Source organism: Labeo rohita, chromosome 4, assembly GCF_022985175.1.
Source record: "Labeo rohita strain BAU-BD-2019 chromosome 4, IGBB_LRoh.1.0, whole genome shotgun sequence".
NCBI classification, from domain to species: Eukaryota; Metazoa; Chordata; class Actinopteri; order Cypriniformes; family Cyprinidae; genus Labeo; species Labeo rohita.
The window spans coordinates 10,749,164-10,764,075 of record NC_066872.1 but is presented as its reverse complement, the minus strand read 5'-3'; the positions used below and the strand labels follow the sequence as shown (position 1 = coordinate 10,764,075).

Here is a 14,912-nt window from a genome sequence, read left to right as displayed (position 1 = left end):
CTCCTTGGGGGGGGGCTATGTCACGAATCTGGTCGATGTTCCGCGGTCCGCTCACCACCAGAGGTTACTCTCACCTTATCTCACACTGACTGTTGCTTTACACCCCGGACTACATCTCCCAGTATCCTTCACGCTGATTGCATCATCGCATGTGACCAATCAGCGTCACTATAAAGGCCCAGGTCTTTCCCCATGCAAGTCACGGATTGTTATTGTTGTGTTTATTATTGTTAGCGTTCCGTAGTTTCCTTGTTCCCGAGTTTCTAGTTCCCAGTGTTTTGTTCTCCCGCCTGGTTATCTCGTTTTCGACTGTCTAGCCGCCTGCCTTTTGGACTATCGCTTGTTAAGGATTATTCTCTACGTCTTGCCTGCGTTTCACCTGTTTGCTCCCGTTTGACCCTGCCTGTTCGACCATGTATCTGTCTCGTCCCTTAAATAAAGGCTCGCGCATGGATCCGCTCGCCTCTCGTCTCTCATTCCCCGTTACAATACCTAGCAATGGAGACTTTAGCTGTTGATAGCAGACTAGTGCAGGTCTGTATACATTGCATTCAGTAGTTTTTAAAATTTAATATTGAAAAAAGAAACATGAAAAAAAGGCTCCTTTTTAGTTTTTCCAGAAAAACGAAAAAGAATTCAGCTTGATTTTTAATTTTTCGTACAGGGTTGAAAAAATGTATTAACAGCCTGAATATCTGATTTCTACGAGTCGGCAGGAATTAAACGTCCATTTTTTGCTGATTGGTCAGCCGAAGATCAAACCGTGCCATCATCAGTTCATCAGTTTTGCACAAAATAAGTTTTTCACCTGCTGCTGCAGACTAACGAATGTCCAGTGTTGGGGAGTAACTAGTTACATGTAACGGAATTACGTAATTTAATTACAAAATAAATGTAATTGTAATTAGTTACAGTTACTGAGAAAAAATGTGTAATTAAATTACAGTTACTTTTGAAAAATGCCAGTGATTACAAAGGGGATTACATCTAAATTTTTTCACACACCCATTCCCACTTACAGATTAATTTTCTTTCATAAATTGCATTGCCTGCTCTAAAATGAGACACCAATGTTTCAGGAGTTTAGGACACACAATAGGACACATAACTCTTTTATTTCCTATTTGGGTTTATGCATAAACTTTATTTTTTAAGATTGTTTATTCCAAGGCATTGTTAGATGCTAGTGTTTTCTGTCATAACTATGCAAGCATTTGATTTCAAACCCAGTATCATAGCTATTAAACTATTTCTTGTTATGATTTCAAATGTATTTAACCTCACAATGATCTCAAAGTAAATAAGAGCTTTTAAGTCTGAATTTGGGGTATTGGTGCCAATAGCCTCGTGGTTAGTGTGCCGACATATAGCACAACTGCACTCACAGTGACCTGACTCGAGGCCCTTTGCCGATCCCACTCCCCTCTCTCCTCCCAGCTCTTTCCTGTCATCTCTCTACTGGCCTATCACAATAAAAGCCCCCCCAAAAAAGTCTGAATTTGTGGTGGCTGTGCTTTAAATTAAATTAATAACGGCTCTGTGGAATGCTTGATTCTAATTGGTCAGTCATGCCATTCCAAGGTATGTTATTCCCTGATAACAACTGGTAAAAACTAATAACTCAGACCTATTTGGGGCAACTTAAGTCAGTGCTATATGCTTGATAATTTTTCTTTGCGTTTGGTTAGCTAATAAAATATTCAAGCTTTATTCAATATTATGTGGACAATTTCTTAATTCTGTCATTCTGGTATCGTGGACTTGCTCTACTGTTTCATACAAACGCAGCTGCTGCCATTTTTTTTGTACACTGTAATGGATTATAAGATAACTAACAAACTAGTACTACTACTTAATTATTTATGTGGTGAAATGTTGTGTAAGAAAACTGGTATGACTGCACTGTATCCCTAAAATGTCTAGTTTGAACTTGCCATTTTCTTCATGGAAGCTTTGCGTTCAAATATTTCAACTCAGATCAGTGTTTTGTGGTCTAATTATTTTGACACAAAACATCTAAATAATCTATCAAGCAGTTGTGTAATAAGTGAGATAATGTACATCCAGCCAGTTGTTATTGCAAAATAAAGACTTATATTATCCCTTACTTATTATAATCTTATTTCAAGTGATAAAGGATTTTGAAAGTCTGACAGTAATCAGTGTTGAACGCTACTGTAAGGTTAACTCTGCCTGGTTTATATGTTTCAAAATGATTAACAGTTGAAAATATTAGAAATTTAGAAAAGTAATCAAAAAATAATTCAAAGTAATAAGTTGCATTACTTTAATAAAGTAATTGAAAAAATACACTACTTATTACATTTTAAATCAAGTAACTTGTAATCTGTAACCTATTACATTTCCAAAGTAACCTTACCCAACACTGCGAATGTCTTGACACAACCCGTACCGGGGCAGAGCCTAGACAGGCTTCCTTCTGTGTGCCAGGGGGTCCGCAAAGTAATTTGCTATTGCCTACAGTATTTTCAGGACTGTAAATCACTTTTCTTTTCTTTTTCAATCATGAAACATGCCGTGATTTATTCCAAAGTAATTTATATAATGCACTTAATGTCAAATAATCTCAGTGTATACTGGTAAGAGTATAAAGTATAGAGTACAGGTGCAGTGGTGTTTGTAACAAGAAAGATGTTAAAGGAGACAAAGCATTCTGTTGTCTTCTATATTTTAAAAAAAAACAAAACACATTTTTCCATTTTGATTGATGTCCTGCTCTTATGTATTACTATAAATGACAGAGTATTAAGATGTTTCCGCTGCTAAGGAAAGAAATTCAGGTGATGGCGCTGGCTCCTCACATGCTCACACATATCAGTTAAACACAGTCAAACAAACAATCTTATAAAAAGTTATTATGCTTAAATTAATTTACCAGTTGTACAGTATTAAAGTATCATATCATATCAGAATTATACAATAGGCTACTCACCTTGATGCTATTATCTGCTTGATTGATTGATTGATTAATTTATATTTAGTTTTTTAATTTACTTTTTATTTATTTAGGTCTTTGGATGTAATGCCACGCCAGCAGAGGGAGCCCTCTCCCATAGACTGACTGTTACCGATCCCTCTGCTGCTTCTTTTGTTACTTCCTGTTTGGTGGCCATATAAGGAGGCCTAAACCAAACAGGCCCTCACAAAGTATTGTTTTGCCTGTGTGGACTCTACCAAGCATTTATCCTGTTTCATTACCTTGTTTTTGTCTTTGCCACGGTTTTGTTTCTTGGTCATAGTTTTTCCTTGTTTTTTGCCATACTTTTGTCTTGTTTCATAGCCTTGTTCATTTGTTACTTTGGACTGCTCACCGGTATTTTGACGTTCAGCCTGTTTTCTGGATCACGCTTTTGTCTTGCCTTCATGTTACTGTTTGTTTGGAGATTGACCCTGCCTGTCTTGACTACGCTGTGTTTAATAAAGCTTGCATCTGGATCTTACACGCTTCCCTGGAGTCCTGTTACATTGGAACACAACAAATAAATAAATAAATAATGTCTGGAATATTGCCAAAGTATATCAAAGGGGTTCTGAGGGTATATTTAGGGTTTTGTCGAGCCATTCAGTACATGTGGTTGTTTGACGAGAAAAGATGAAATGTAGTTGCAATAAATGCGTTAAGAATCAGTACAACTGCCACAGCAGGTGAGCAAAACTATTATTTTGTGCAAAACTGAGGAAGAACTGATGACGCCACGGTCTGATCTTCAGCTGACCAATCAGCAGAAAGGGGTGTTTAATTCCCGCCCACGTGTAGAAATCAGATATTCAAGCTGTTTATTCAATTTTTTAACCCTGAATGAAAAAAAAAATTAATCAAGCTGAATTCTTGTTTTTTCTGGAAAATTAAAAAAAAAAAAAAAAAAAAACTAAAAAGGAGACACGTGTTACGTGTTTCTTTTTTCAATATTAAATAAAAAAAACAAATGAACGCAATGTACATGGACCAATGCATCTTGTTTATTCTATTGTTTACTGTTTTGGCATTTTTCATGTGACAAAGTGATATAAAAGTAATGCGGTCAAGACCTGCCTGGAACTATGTTCACCATGCATTTCACGGAAAATAATTGCACACCTTAAAACGTTTGTCAGCCAATCAGATTCAAACCCCCGGGGAGTTAATATCAGGTATTTTCAGGCAATAATGCTTGTTTTTTTTTATGTTTTGCTTTTGAATATATATATATATTCAAATATTTTAACATGCTGGCCCTGCCCTCAGACCTCTAAATCATCTTATATTTTATGTAGTTTACTGTTGACAAATATAATGCAGGGCAACAACTCCATGAATGCAGTTATGCCCAATACACCCCAGATATTGGTGCAAAAAATGTGTCCAGATTAAGTTCTTAGCAATACATATTAATAATAAAAAATTAAGTTTTGATATACTTATGGTAGGAAATTTACAAAATATATTGATGGAACGTGATCTTTACTTAATATCCTAAAGATTTTTGACGTAAAAAAAATTGATCATTTTGACCCAATTATTCCTACAAATACACCCGTGCTACTCAAGACTGGTTTTGGTTTTGGTCACATATTTACAGTACTGTGCAAAAGTCTTAGGCCACTAGTATTTTCATCAGCTAAAAAATGGTTTAAAGTTAGTTAAAGTCAGTCTTTTGCTGTAGTGTGTCAATAGGAAATATCAGTTTACATTTCTAAACATTCATTTTGCCCTATGTGCACTTTTGCATAGTTTTTCAGGTAGCTTTGCAGGTAGGTTACACAGTTCTTCTGGATTTAGTCTGTTTCAGTCTTTCAGTTTCTTCATGTCATTCCAGAGACAGACTGGATGATGATGAGATCAGATCTCTGTGTGGAGCACTGGCTGTTGTCAGACTTCTTGTGCAAACAAAAATCTCACTAGATCATTACAATTAATGGCAAACAGAATGTTTGGAAATGTAAGCCGATATACATATATTTTTTTTTACTGAAATAACTTACTTTAAACCATTTTTTAGCTGGTGAAAATACTAGTGCCCTAAAACTTTTGCACAGTACGGTATATATATCACATATCACACAATATAACACTTGCAGCAACAGCAACAGGCCCATGACATGAGTGCTGATTTTGTCCTGATCTATCACAAGCTTAAATGTGATTTTATGCAACAGTTTAGTAAATAAGAGGTTGATATTGTGTTATATTTTAAACACTGTGTGTTTTTGAACCGGTCCCCAAATGAGACTGAAAGATTTTTTTTCTTCATTTGTGTCACCTCATAGAGTTTGAGTTTCTTGTCACTGTCACCTCATGACTTGTTTAGTTGGAGTCTGAAGGTCACGTAACTTTCAGAAATGTATTGATATAACTGCTTTGACTAAAACCGCTGTATGAGAACAAAGCTTCAACTGAATTAAGCTGCACAAATCTGTGATTTCCTCTTTGGCTTCTCCCGTCTCTTTGACAGAAAGCTGATCAAAGAAGATAAGAAACATTTTCCAGAGTGCTGTCTGTGTCCTGCTGTCCTGTTGAAACTGTTGTGTATTCTTATGGTTGAATTTATGTTTTTTTTTTTTTTTTTTGGCATTGCTCTTTAATCTGAGGTAATGTCAATTAACCTACTGTGATAGTGACACCAACATGTAACTTCTAATATTCCAAGTTAGGGTTGGAATATTTTGTTGTTAATATTTACAACATAAATTATACATTTGAATATGTTTGTTTTTACCATTTATGAAAACTATAGGAAGGTGGCTGCCTTTTTAGTTGTGTTTTCACTGTCTGCTCCTGTTTTGTGGCCAGTTATGGAGTTAAAGTTTTGTTGTGTTGTTTTGTTTTGATTTTACTCCTCAGACCAGTGCTTTTTGTTCCTTTATATTGTTGAATCGTATAGAAACTCCTAGAATCATATAGATATACAGAGACACTGAAAAGTTTAAACAGTAAATCCCAAAAACTCCTTCTGCTTGACATACTTGAGTTTGCTCAGTGAGCAGTTTGGATCCTCCAGTTTTTCGGTGAGCAGTTTGACTCCTGACTCTCCTGGGTGATTGTAGCTCAGATCCAGCTCTTTCAGGTGTGAGGGGTTTGAACTCAGAACTGAAGACAAATAACCACAGCCTTCCTCTGTCACCATACAGCCAGACAACCTACAAGTACATACAACAACAGTCCACATCACATTAGTGTGTTTATTTTTCCTTTTAATATTGAACTAATTGTAATCATTAAAAACAACTGGTCACAAAAAACACAGACAATTTTGTGCTCATTTTACACATTTATGTACAAATGTATGTGTGTGTGTGTGTTTCCTGTTGTACACGAATTATAGTGAATTATTGATCTTGCTTTCATTTACATCTGGAAGGGGATTTCTACTGCACTGCATTTTTTTCTACAGTACATACTTGCTGTGCTAACATCATAGAGGAAACAAAAAGTGTGAGAAGGTTGAATCCATGCCTGACAAGCTCCTCTCATCATCTCCAAGGGCCCCTTCCTTTGTGATTGGTAGTGCTGTTCTGGACCTCTTGTTCCACAACAGCACTTGAATGTCCACCTGAATGTTCTCAAACTTAAATTTTGAAAAAATGTTTTGACATTTACATGTAAAGAATAGAAGTTGACCTAGGAGAACTACAAATCTGCACAATCAAAGATCATAGCACAATATTTATAAATATAGATGTATAAATATAGATGGACGTTCGTTCATTCTCTCATTGTCTGGTCTACTGTTCACATGCTAATGCTTTTCTGGACTCAATGCTGATCTCCACTTGGATTTCTCCGTTGTTCGCTGGTGTTTGGCGTGGCTCAATATCTGGACTCTTATTCATCTCTACGCTTCGAAGTAACTCAGAGAACCTTTTACTCTTTTTATTTCCTGTTGTTTCACTACAGAGCTTGTCAATAAAACTTTGGATTGGATTGCTACTCACCTCTTGTTTCCTCCGTATCAATGTGTATGTTTGTGACAGAAGACCAGACCGACACAAAAGGAAATATAAGCACCAGCTGCACTGGATCCTCTCACCGAGTTGGTGAATTTCAACCCACACCTGCACGGCCATCTGCCTCAGGATCTCCCATGGCCATGCCCGCCACGTTTGCAGGCGAGGGGGCTGAGTGTAGCATTTTTTTACTCCAGGTCAACTTATTCATTCAGATGCAACCACGCTTGTTTACCTCAGAGAATGCAAAGGTCGCCTTCCTCATCTCATTGCTCTCGGGTAAGGCGAGCCATTTGGAACTCTGATAATCCCATCATTCATTCATATAAACAGTTTACCAGCCATTTCTCCGAGGTTTTCAGCATGACCACCAGTACATTCACCACTTCAGATCAGCTGTTCTGTCTTCAACAAGGCACTTTTTCGGTGAATGATTACACTCTTCACTTCTGTATGCTGGCGGCGGCTAGTGGCTGGAATGAGACTGCGCTGCTGGGAGCCTACAGACAGGGACTCAACCCCGACATTCGCACCGCGATGGTGTTGTATGATGACAGCATTTTGGTTTACGTGGAGGTTTAGGTCCTTGCATCGATTAACGTCAACTCAATTCCCAGATCAGACAACAACCGTATCCACTCCCTCTGGTCCCGGCCGTCCTCAAAGAGCTTTGTGGAGCCCAAGTCTTCACAAAGCTGGATCTGCGGAGTGCTTATAACCTCGTTCGTATATTCGTGCGGGAGACGAATGGAAGACGGCCTTTGTGACACCTACGGTGCATTACAAGTACCGGGTCATGATGTATGGCTTATCCATCAGCCCATCCATCTTCCAAACATTTATGAAGAAGGTGTTCCGGGAGTTCCTCCATCGGTTCGTTGTGGTCTACACTGATGACATTTTGATATACTCCCGGAACTTGGCCGAACATTGCCAGCACGTCCAGCACACCTCAAGATCGAAAAGTGTGAATTCCATCGTCCTTCTGTACAGTTCCTGGGTTAACTCATCAATGCTGTGGGTGTGCAGATGGATCAGGGGAAAGTATCTGCCATTCAGGAATGGCCACAACCTCTCACAGTCAAAGAGCTTCAACATTTCCTGGGATTCTCAAATTTCTACAAACGCTTCATCCAGAACTACAGTTCCATCATGGCTCTGTTAACCTTCCTCCTGAGGGGTAAACTGAAAAACCTCATCTGGGACCCTGCTGCCCACAAAGCATTCCAATGGCTCAAGGAGATCTTCAGTACCGCACCCTTACTAAATCACCCAGGTCCCGAACTTCCCTTCACGGTAGAGGTCGACGCTTCCACCACCGGAGTGTGTGCGGTACTGTCCCAAGCAGTCGGCAAGCCTCCTCTTCTCCATCCCTGTGCCTTCTACTCACGTAAGCTGTCTTAAATAGAGAGCTTCTTGCCATCAAGCTAGCCATCAATCTCCCAGGCTGGGCTTCTTCACCGACACTGTTGAGGATTTTGCCCAGCAGTTCTCGGAGGTACAAACCAGGAACCAGGAGTGAAGGTAAGGGCTGCTCACCGCAGTGTGACCCTTTTCCAGAATGCTTTGTTTTCTGGGTTGGGTCCCCTTCCTCCCCCAGGCTGCCCCACCGCGGGTACGTCAGCGATTGTTCCGTTGATCCTGCTAGCATGGCAGCTGGGGGCCTGGTTAGCACTCCCCATCCCGTCTCGTTGGTTTATCCGCAAGGCGCCCACCCAGGTTCAGAGGCGTCCTGTTCATCTCTGTCCATACGGACACGGATGCCTCTGTCCTGCGTGTGGAGATTGTAGTTCTCCTGGCGAAGGACGCAATCAAGCTGGTCCCTCCAGCCAAGATAAATTCAGGGTTTTACAGCCCTTATTTTATCGTACCCAAGAAGAGCGGTGGGTTACGACTTATCCTGGATCTTCGCACCCTGAACCGGTCCCTCCACAAGCTACCGTTCAAAATACTGACAGCGAAACGCATTCTCTTATGCATTCACCACCAAGATTGGTTTGCAGCCATTGACCTGAAGGATGCGTACTTTCATGTCTCGATTCTTCCTTGACACAGACCTTTTCTTAGGTTTGCCTTAGAGGGTCGAGTGTATCAGTACAAAGTCCTCCCCTTTGGGCTAGCCCTGTCTCCCTGCGTCTTTACCAAACTTGCGAAGGGTGCCCTCTCCCCCCTTTGGGAGAGGGGCTTCCGCATTCTCAACTGACTGGCTGATGATAGCTCACTCGCGAGATCTGTTGTGCGAGCACAGGGATCTGGTGCTTCTGCACCTCAGCCATCTGGGGCTTTAGGTCAACTGGGAAAAGAGCAATCTCTTTTCTTGGTATGGCGCTGGATTCGGTCGACATGTCGGCATGCCTTACGAACGAGCGTGTTCAGTTGGTGTTGAATTGTCTGAAACTCTTCCAGGCACAAGAAGGCGGTCCCTCTCAAACTTTTTCAGAGGCTCCTGGGGCATATGGCAGGAGCAGTTACACTGCTGGGACTGCTCCATATGAGACCGCTGCAGCACTGGCTATACGGCCAAGTCCTAAGATGGGCATGGCACCGTGGCACGTTCCGGGTTGGCGTTACCCCAGAATGTCGCCGCCGCTTCAGCCCCTGGTCAGACCCTGGTCAGACCCTGCGTTCTTACGGACAGGTATGCCATTTGGCCAGGTGTCGAGGCACGTGGTTGTGAACACAGATGCCTGCAAGACAGGCTTAGGTGCCGTATGCAACGGGCAGGCAGCCTTGGGATCCTGGTCAGGACCTCAACTGCACTGGCACATCAATTGCCTGGAGTTGCTCGCAGTGCTTCTTGCTCTACCCCCGGTGCTATGCGACAAGCACATGCTAGTCCAAACAGACAACATTCCGACATCAACCGCCAGGGTGGTCTCTGCTCCCATCATTTGTCGCAACTCACCCACCATCTCCTCCTCTGGAGTCAGACACGGCTCAGATCGCTGCTATCTGTTCACATTCCGGGAGAACTGAATCATGCAGCCGATGTGCTCTCGTGACAGCTTACTCACCCCGGATAATGGAGACTCTATCCCCAGGTGGTCCAGCTCATCTGGAGTTGATTCGGCGAGGCTCAGGTGGACCTGTTTGCCTCCCTGGAATCCTCCCACTGCCAGCTGTTTTACTCCCTGACAGTGGCTCCCCTCTGCAGGGACGCACTGGCACACAGCTAGCCCCGGGGCCTTCTCAAGTACGCCTTTCCCCCAGTGAGCCTCCATGCACAGAACCTGTGCAAGATTAGGGATAACTAGGAGCAGGTTGTGCTGGTTGAGTCTTATTGGCCCACCCGAACCTGGTTTGCCAACCTCATACTTCTCGCGGCAGCCCCTCCCTGGAAGATTCCCCTGAGGGGAATCCACCTTCTTTCTCAGGGGATGGGCACAATTTGGCACCCGCATCCCGATCTCTGGAACTTCCACATGTGGTTTCTGGACGGGACACAGTAGACCTCACTGGCCTTCCCCAGGCCGTGGTTAACACTATCACTCAGGCTAGAGCCCCCTCCACGAGGAAGGCCTATGCCATGAAGTGGGGTCTTTTCATTGACTTGTGTTCCTTTCACTGAGAGGACCCTCAGAGATGCTTGGTCTGAGTGGTGCTATTCTTTCTTCAAGAAAAGTTGGAGTGCAGGCTGTCCCCCTTCACTTTAAAAGTCTATCTGGCGGCCATCACAGCGTATCATGATGTGGTTGATGGTCTGTCCCTGGGGAAGCATCACCTGATCATCAGGTTCCTGAGAGGTGCTAGGAGATTAAATCATCCTCGTCCGCACCTCATCCCGTCTCATCCCCCTTTGAACCACTTGTATCAGTGGATCTGAAATATCTGTCTCTACAGACTGCACTCCGGATCGCGCTCACGTCCATCAAGAGGGTGGGGGACCCGCACGCTTTCTCTGTCAGCAAAACGTGCCTTGAGTTCAGGCCAGCTGATTCTCATGTGACCTTGTGACCCCAGCCAGGTTATGTACCCATGGTTCCCACCACTCCCTTCTGGGATCAGGTGGTGAACCTGCATTGCACACTTACTTGGACCGCACCCGGAGCTTCAGACACTCTGAGCAGCTCTTTGTCTGCTTTGGAGGTCAGCAGAAGGGGAATGCTGTCTCCAAGCAGAGGTTGGCCCATTTGGTGGTTGATGCCATCACTCTGGCATACCAGTGCCAGGGTGAGCCGTGCCCCCTAGGAGTTCGAGGCCACTCCGGAGTGTCGCCTGCTCCTATGTGTTGGTGCACAGTGCCTCTCTAGCAGACATCTGTAGAGCTGCGGGCTGGGCGACACCAAACACCTTGGCAAGATTTTGCAATCTCTGCGTTGAGCCTGTTTCCTCCCATGTCTTAAGGTAACATCTGGTAATTTGCGGGAGGACGACTCAGTGTCGGCTTGCTGCGCCATTCCTTTGGATCCGTGCACCTTTTCCCCAGTTGTTTCCTTAGGTGAACTCTGGGTCCTTCCTGCCCCCACAGTTCGGATTAGGACGGAGTAGTCTGGGCTGTGTCCGGTAGTGGCTTCCTTCACCCCTTCAGATCATGGCATCTTGTCTCAGTCCACAGATTTTTCTGTGTTTCTCCTACCATGTTTTTCTAGTCTTCTCCACGTGACTTCAGTTTTGTCATCATGCTCTGCCCCCCAGCGGTTGCTTCAGATACCTGGCTTCCCTGGTAGGCCCATTATCTGGCCTACAGGGCGTTGGGAAGGTTACGTGTTGAGCTTCATTTGTTCTGACACGCTTGCCTGTCAGCATTTGTTCCTCAGTCATGTAACACAGTTCAGGATTGTCTTGCACTACAACACTTATTGAAGAGATTAACAAATTCTTTTTTCTGTTCACGAAGTTACTGCCTGTGCCCAGATTTTGCTACCTAGTTCATTACAACCTAATACTGTTTATATTATAATCAAATGGCCATGGAAATGATATAAACATCCAGAATTGGTAAGATATACTAAGTGAAACTTTTCGCTGGACGAACAGTTAATAAAGTGTAAACTATTAATTCTGAATCAATTAATCAAGTCGATTCCAAATCATTTGGATTTGATTCCCAATTGAATCATTTAAATTTGATCTAATTACCCTAATTGTATTACAACATACTGTAGGCCGACACATACAGTAGGATTGCAGAACTCACCCTGAGCATGTATGTCAAGCTCTGTGTCTGAGCGAGAGAGTACATAATTCAGCTTATGAATGGCATTTTGTATTGCAAGTGTCTGTTGCACATAGAGTTAATAGAGTAACTAGTTACATGTAATGGAATTACATAATTTAATTGCAAAATAATTATAACTAATCTGTTACAGTTACTGAGAAACAATGTAGTTAAAGTTACTTATAAAAATGACAAAGGGGGTTACATCTAAATATTTTCACACAGATTTGTTTAATTTCTTTCCCAAATCTCATTGACTGCTCTAAAATATGAGACAAAAATGTTTCAGAAGTTTAGGACACAAAACAGGACACATGCTTATTCAATAAATAAATACTGATTTATTTCCAATTTGGGTTTATGTATATGCTTTATTTTTTAAGATTAACTGTTTTTTTCCAAGGCATTGTTAGATGCCAGTGTTTCCAGTCATAGCTATGCAAGGATTTTAACATTTTTGAGTTTAAAAATGGTATAATAGCTATTAAACGATATCTTTAGATTTTAAATCTGTATTTAACCTAACCTAATTTAGGTGCTAAAGTCTGATTTTGTGCTGGCTGTGCTTTAAAATTAAATTATAATCTTAATTCAAGTGATTGAAGAATTTTGAAAGTAGAAGGTAAAAAAAATTAAAGTAATAAAATGTAATCAAAAAGTAATCAAATCTAATTACATTACTTTTAAAGCAATTGAAATAGTTACACTACTTATTACATTTTAAATAGGGTAACTTGTAATCTGTAACTTATTACATTTTCAAAATAACCTTCCCAACAATGTTGATACATTTAATGTATTTTTGAAATATATATTTAAAAATTATTTGGATGAATTTGTCTGTTTTTACAGATTTATCAATTATCTAGTCCTTTCTTTAATTATCTTCTCCTTTCTATTTAAAGCTGTTGGAGAGCTAATAATTTAGCTTATTTAGAATGAATTTGGCTATATTCCCCAACATCAGCTCTCACTATCTTTGATCACAGGCAAGTGATTTCATCCAGGAATTGTAAAAACAAAAAAAAAAAAAAAAAAAAAAAAACCTACAGCATTTATTTTGTTAATTGTTAGTAAATGCAAAGAGCAATGTCTGCTCCGTGACCACAACATGACCACCGCCAAAACACTTCCACTGCGAGAGAAAGCAGCAGCCCCACGACCAACGATTCCACTGCTTGCCTGTTGATCACTGTTGACAGTTCACAATTCTTCACATCTCAGTATATACGAATATAATTCTTAAGTTGTAATACGCCAAGTGTTGAATTAGGCTAACTGAAGTTTTATAAAGCAATAAAAAAATAAAAAAATAATTACACTGATGACTGTTAGCTTGTTTATTTGTCTGCATGATCCAAAGGCACATCACCTGGCAAACCATTAGAAGGCTTATTTAAAGGGAATGGTTGTGGTGAGGAGTTTTGTCAAACTATGGCAGCGATACAGGAAATAGCTGTGCAAAATCAAAGATGGTGCCATCCGTGGAGCCATATGTGTATATGTGTACTAAAACTTTAGTCACTGCTGCAATTCCACAATAAATAAATACATACATACATAAACATATAAATAAATGCATACATACACCAGGGTCCGTATTTATCAAGCAGTGCTAAGAATTGACTTAAGTGTAAAACAATTCTTGGCTCAAAACTGCGCTGAAAAGTTAGTTATCAAGCATCTTAGTCATAATTTAAGCGAAGTGTAGAACTAAATCTTAAGTGTCAGTCTTAGAAATGATTCACGACACCTTGCTGTGCCACAAACAGGATTTTGGATGATGAAATACACATGGACCAATCACTGAATAGATTTCCTTAAGAATATTCTCAGATAAATTCACATTGAATGGTTTAAATCCTCAGGGGAGTTTACATTCAACACAAGTTTGACAATAAAGAATATTCAAGAGAAGACTTTATATTCAAGAGAAGACTTTATGGCAACGAAACTGAAACGAGGACTAGTGAGAAGCATGATAGATCCAGATGCGAGCTTTAATGAATGCAACGTGGTCAAGACAGGCAGGGTCGATCTCCAAATGAACAGTAACACGTGGGCAATGACAAAAGCAAAATCCAAAATAAACAGGTAGAGGGTCAAAGTCCAAGTGAGCAGTCCAAGGAAGCAAAATAAACAAGGCTATGAAACTAGGTAAAACTATGGCAAAGAAACAGAACAAAACAATGGCAAAAAACAAGGCAAAACTATGACAAGAAACAAAACCGTGGAAAAAAAACAAAACAGGGCAATGAAACAGGAGAAACGCTTAGTAGAGTCCGCACAGGCAAAATAATACTTTGCAGAGTTTGTTTGGCATGGCCTGCCTTATATGGCTGCCAAACAGGAAGTAACTGTAGAGCAGCAGAGGGAGTGGTAACAGACAGTCTAAGGTTGAGGGCTCCCTCTGCTGATCGTGGAGCAGGGACAGACAGTGAAGCACTGGAGGACCTGGACCGTGGATCAGTGGCAGACAATGGAACCCTGAAGGACCTGGCCTGTGGAGCTGTGGCAGACAATGGAACCCTGGAGGACCTGGACCGTGGAGCTGTGGCAGACAGTGGAACGCTGGAGGGCCTGGGCCGTGGAGCAGTAGCAGACAGTGGAACCTAGGAGGACCTGGGCCATGGAACTGTGGCAGACAGTGTACCACAGGAGCAGAAGTCCACCATGTTTGATTCGGAGGAGCCAGGAGCCATGGTGAAGCAGGGAGAGCAGGCAGCCATGGCGGGGCAGGCAAAACAGGGAGCCATGGCGAGGCAGGCAGAGCAGGCATAACAGGGAGCCATGGCGGGACAGACAGAGC

The 14,912-nt window shown here is 41.6% G+C and overlaps 1 protein-coding gene across 1 annotated transcript in view; it reads right to left on the bottom strand.

The window, feature by feature from the left end:
- The window catches only part of LOC127163743 (NACHT, LRR and PYD domains-containing protein 12), a 58,453-nt gene that overhangs the window by 24,810 nt on the left and 18,731 nt on the right, over positions 1–14,912 (bottom strand). Inside the window, exon 4 of the mRNA XM_051107094.1 lies at positions 5,965–6,138. Within this exon, the coding sequence (XP_050963051.1) occupies positions 5,965–6,138 (174 nt within the window). The remainder of the gene's footprint in view (positions 1–5,964; positions 6,139–14,912) is intronic.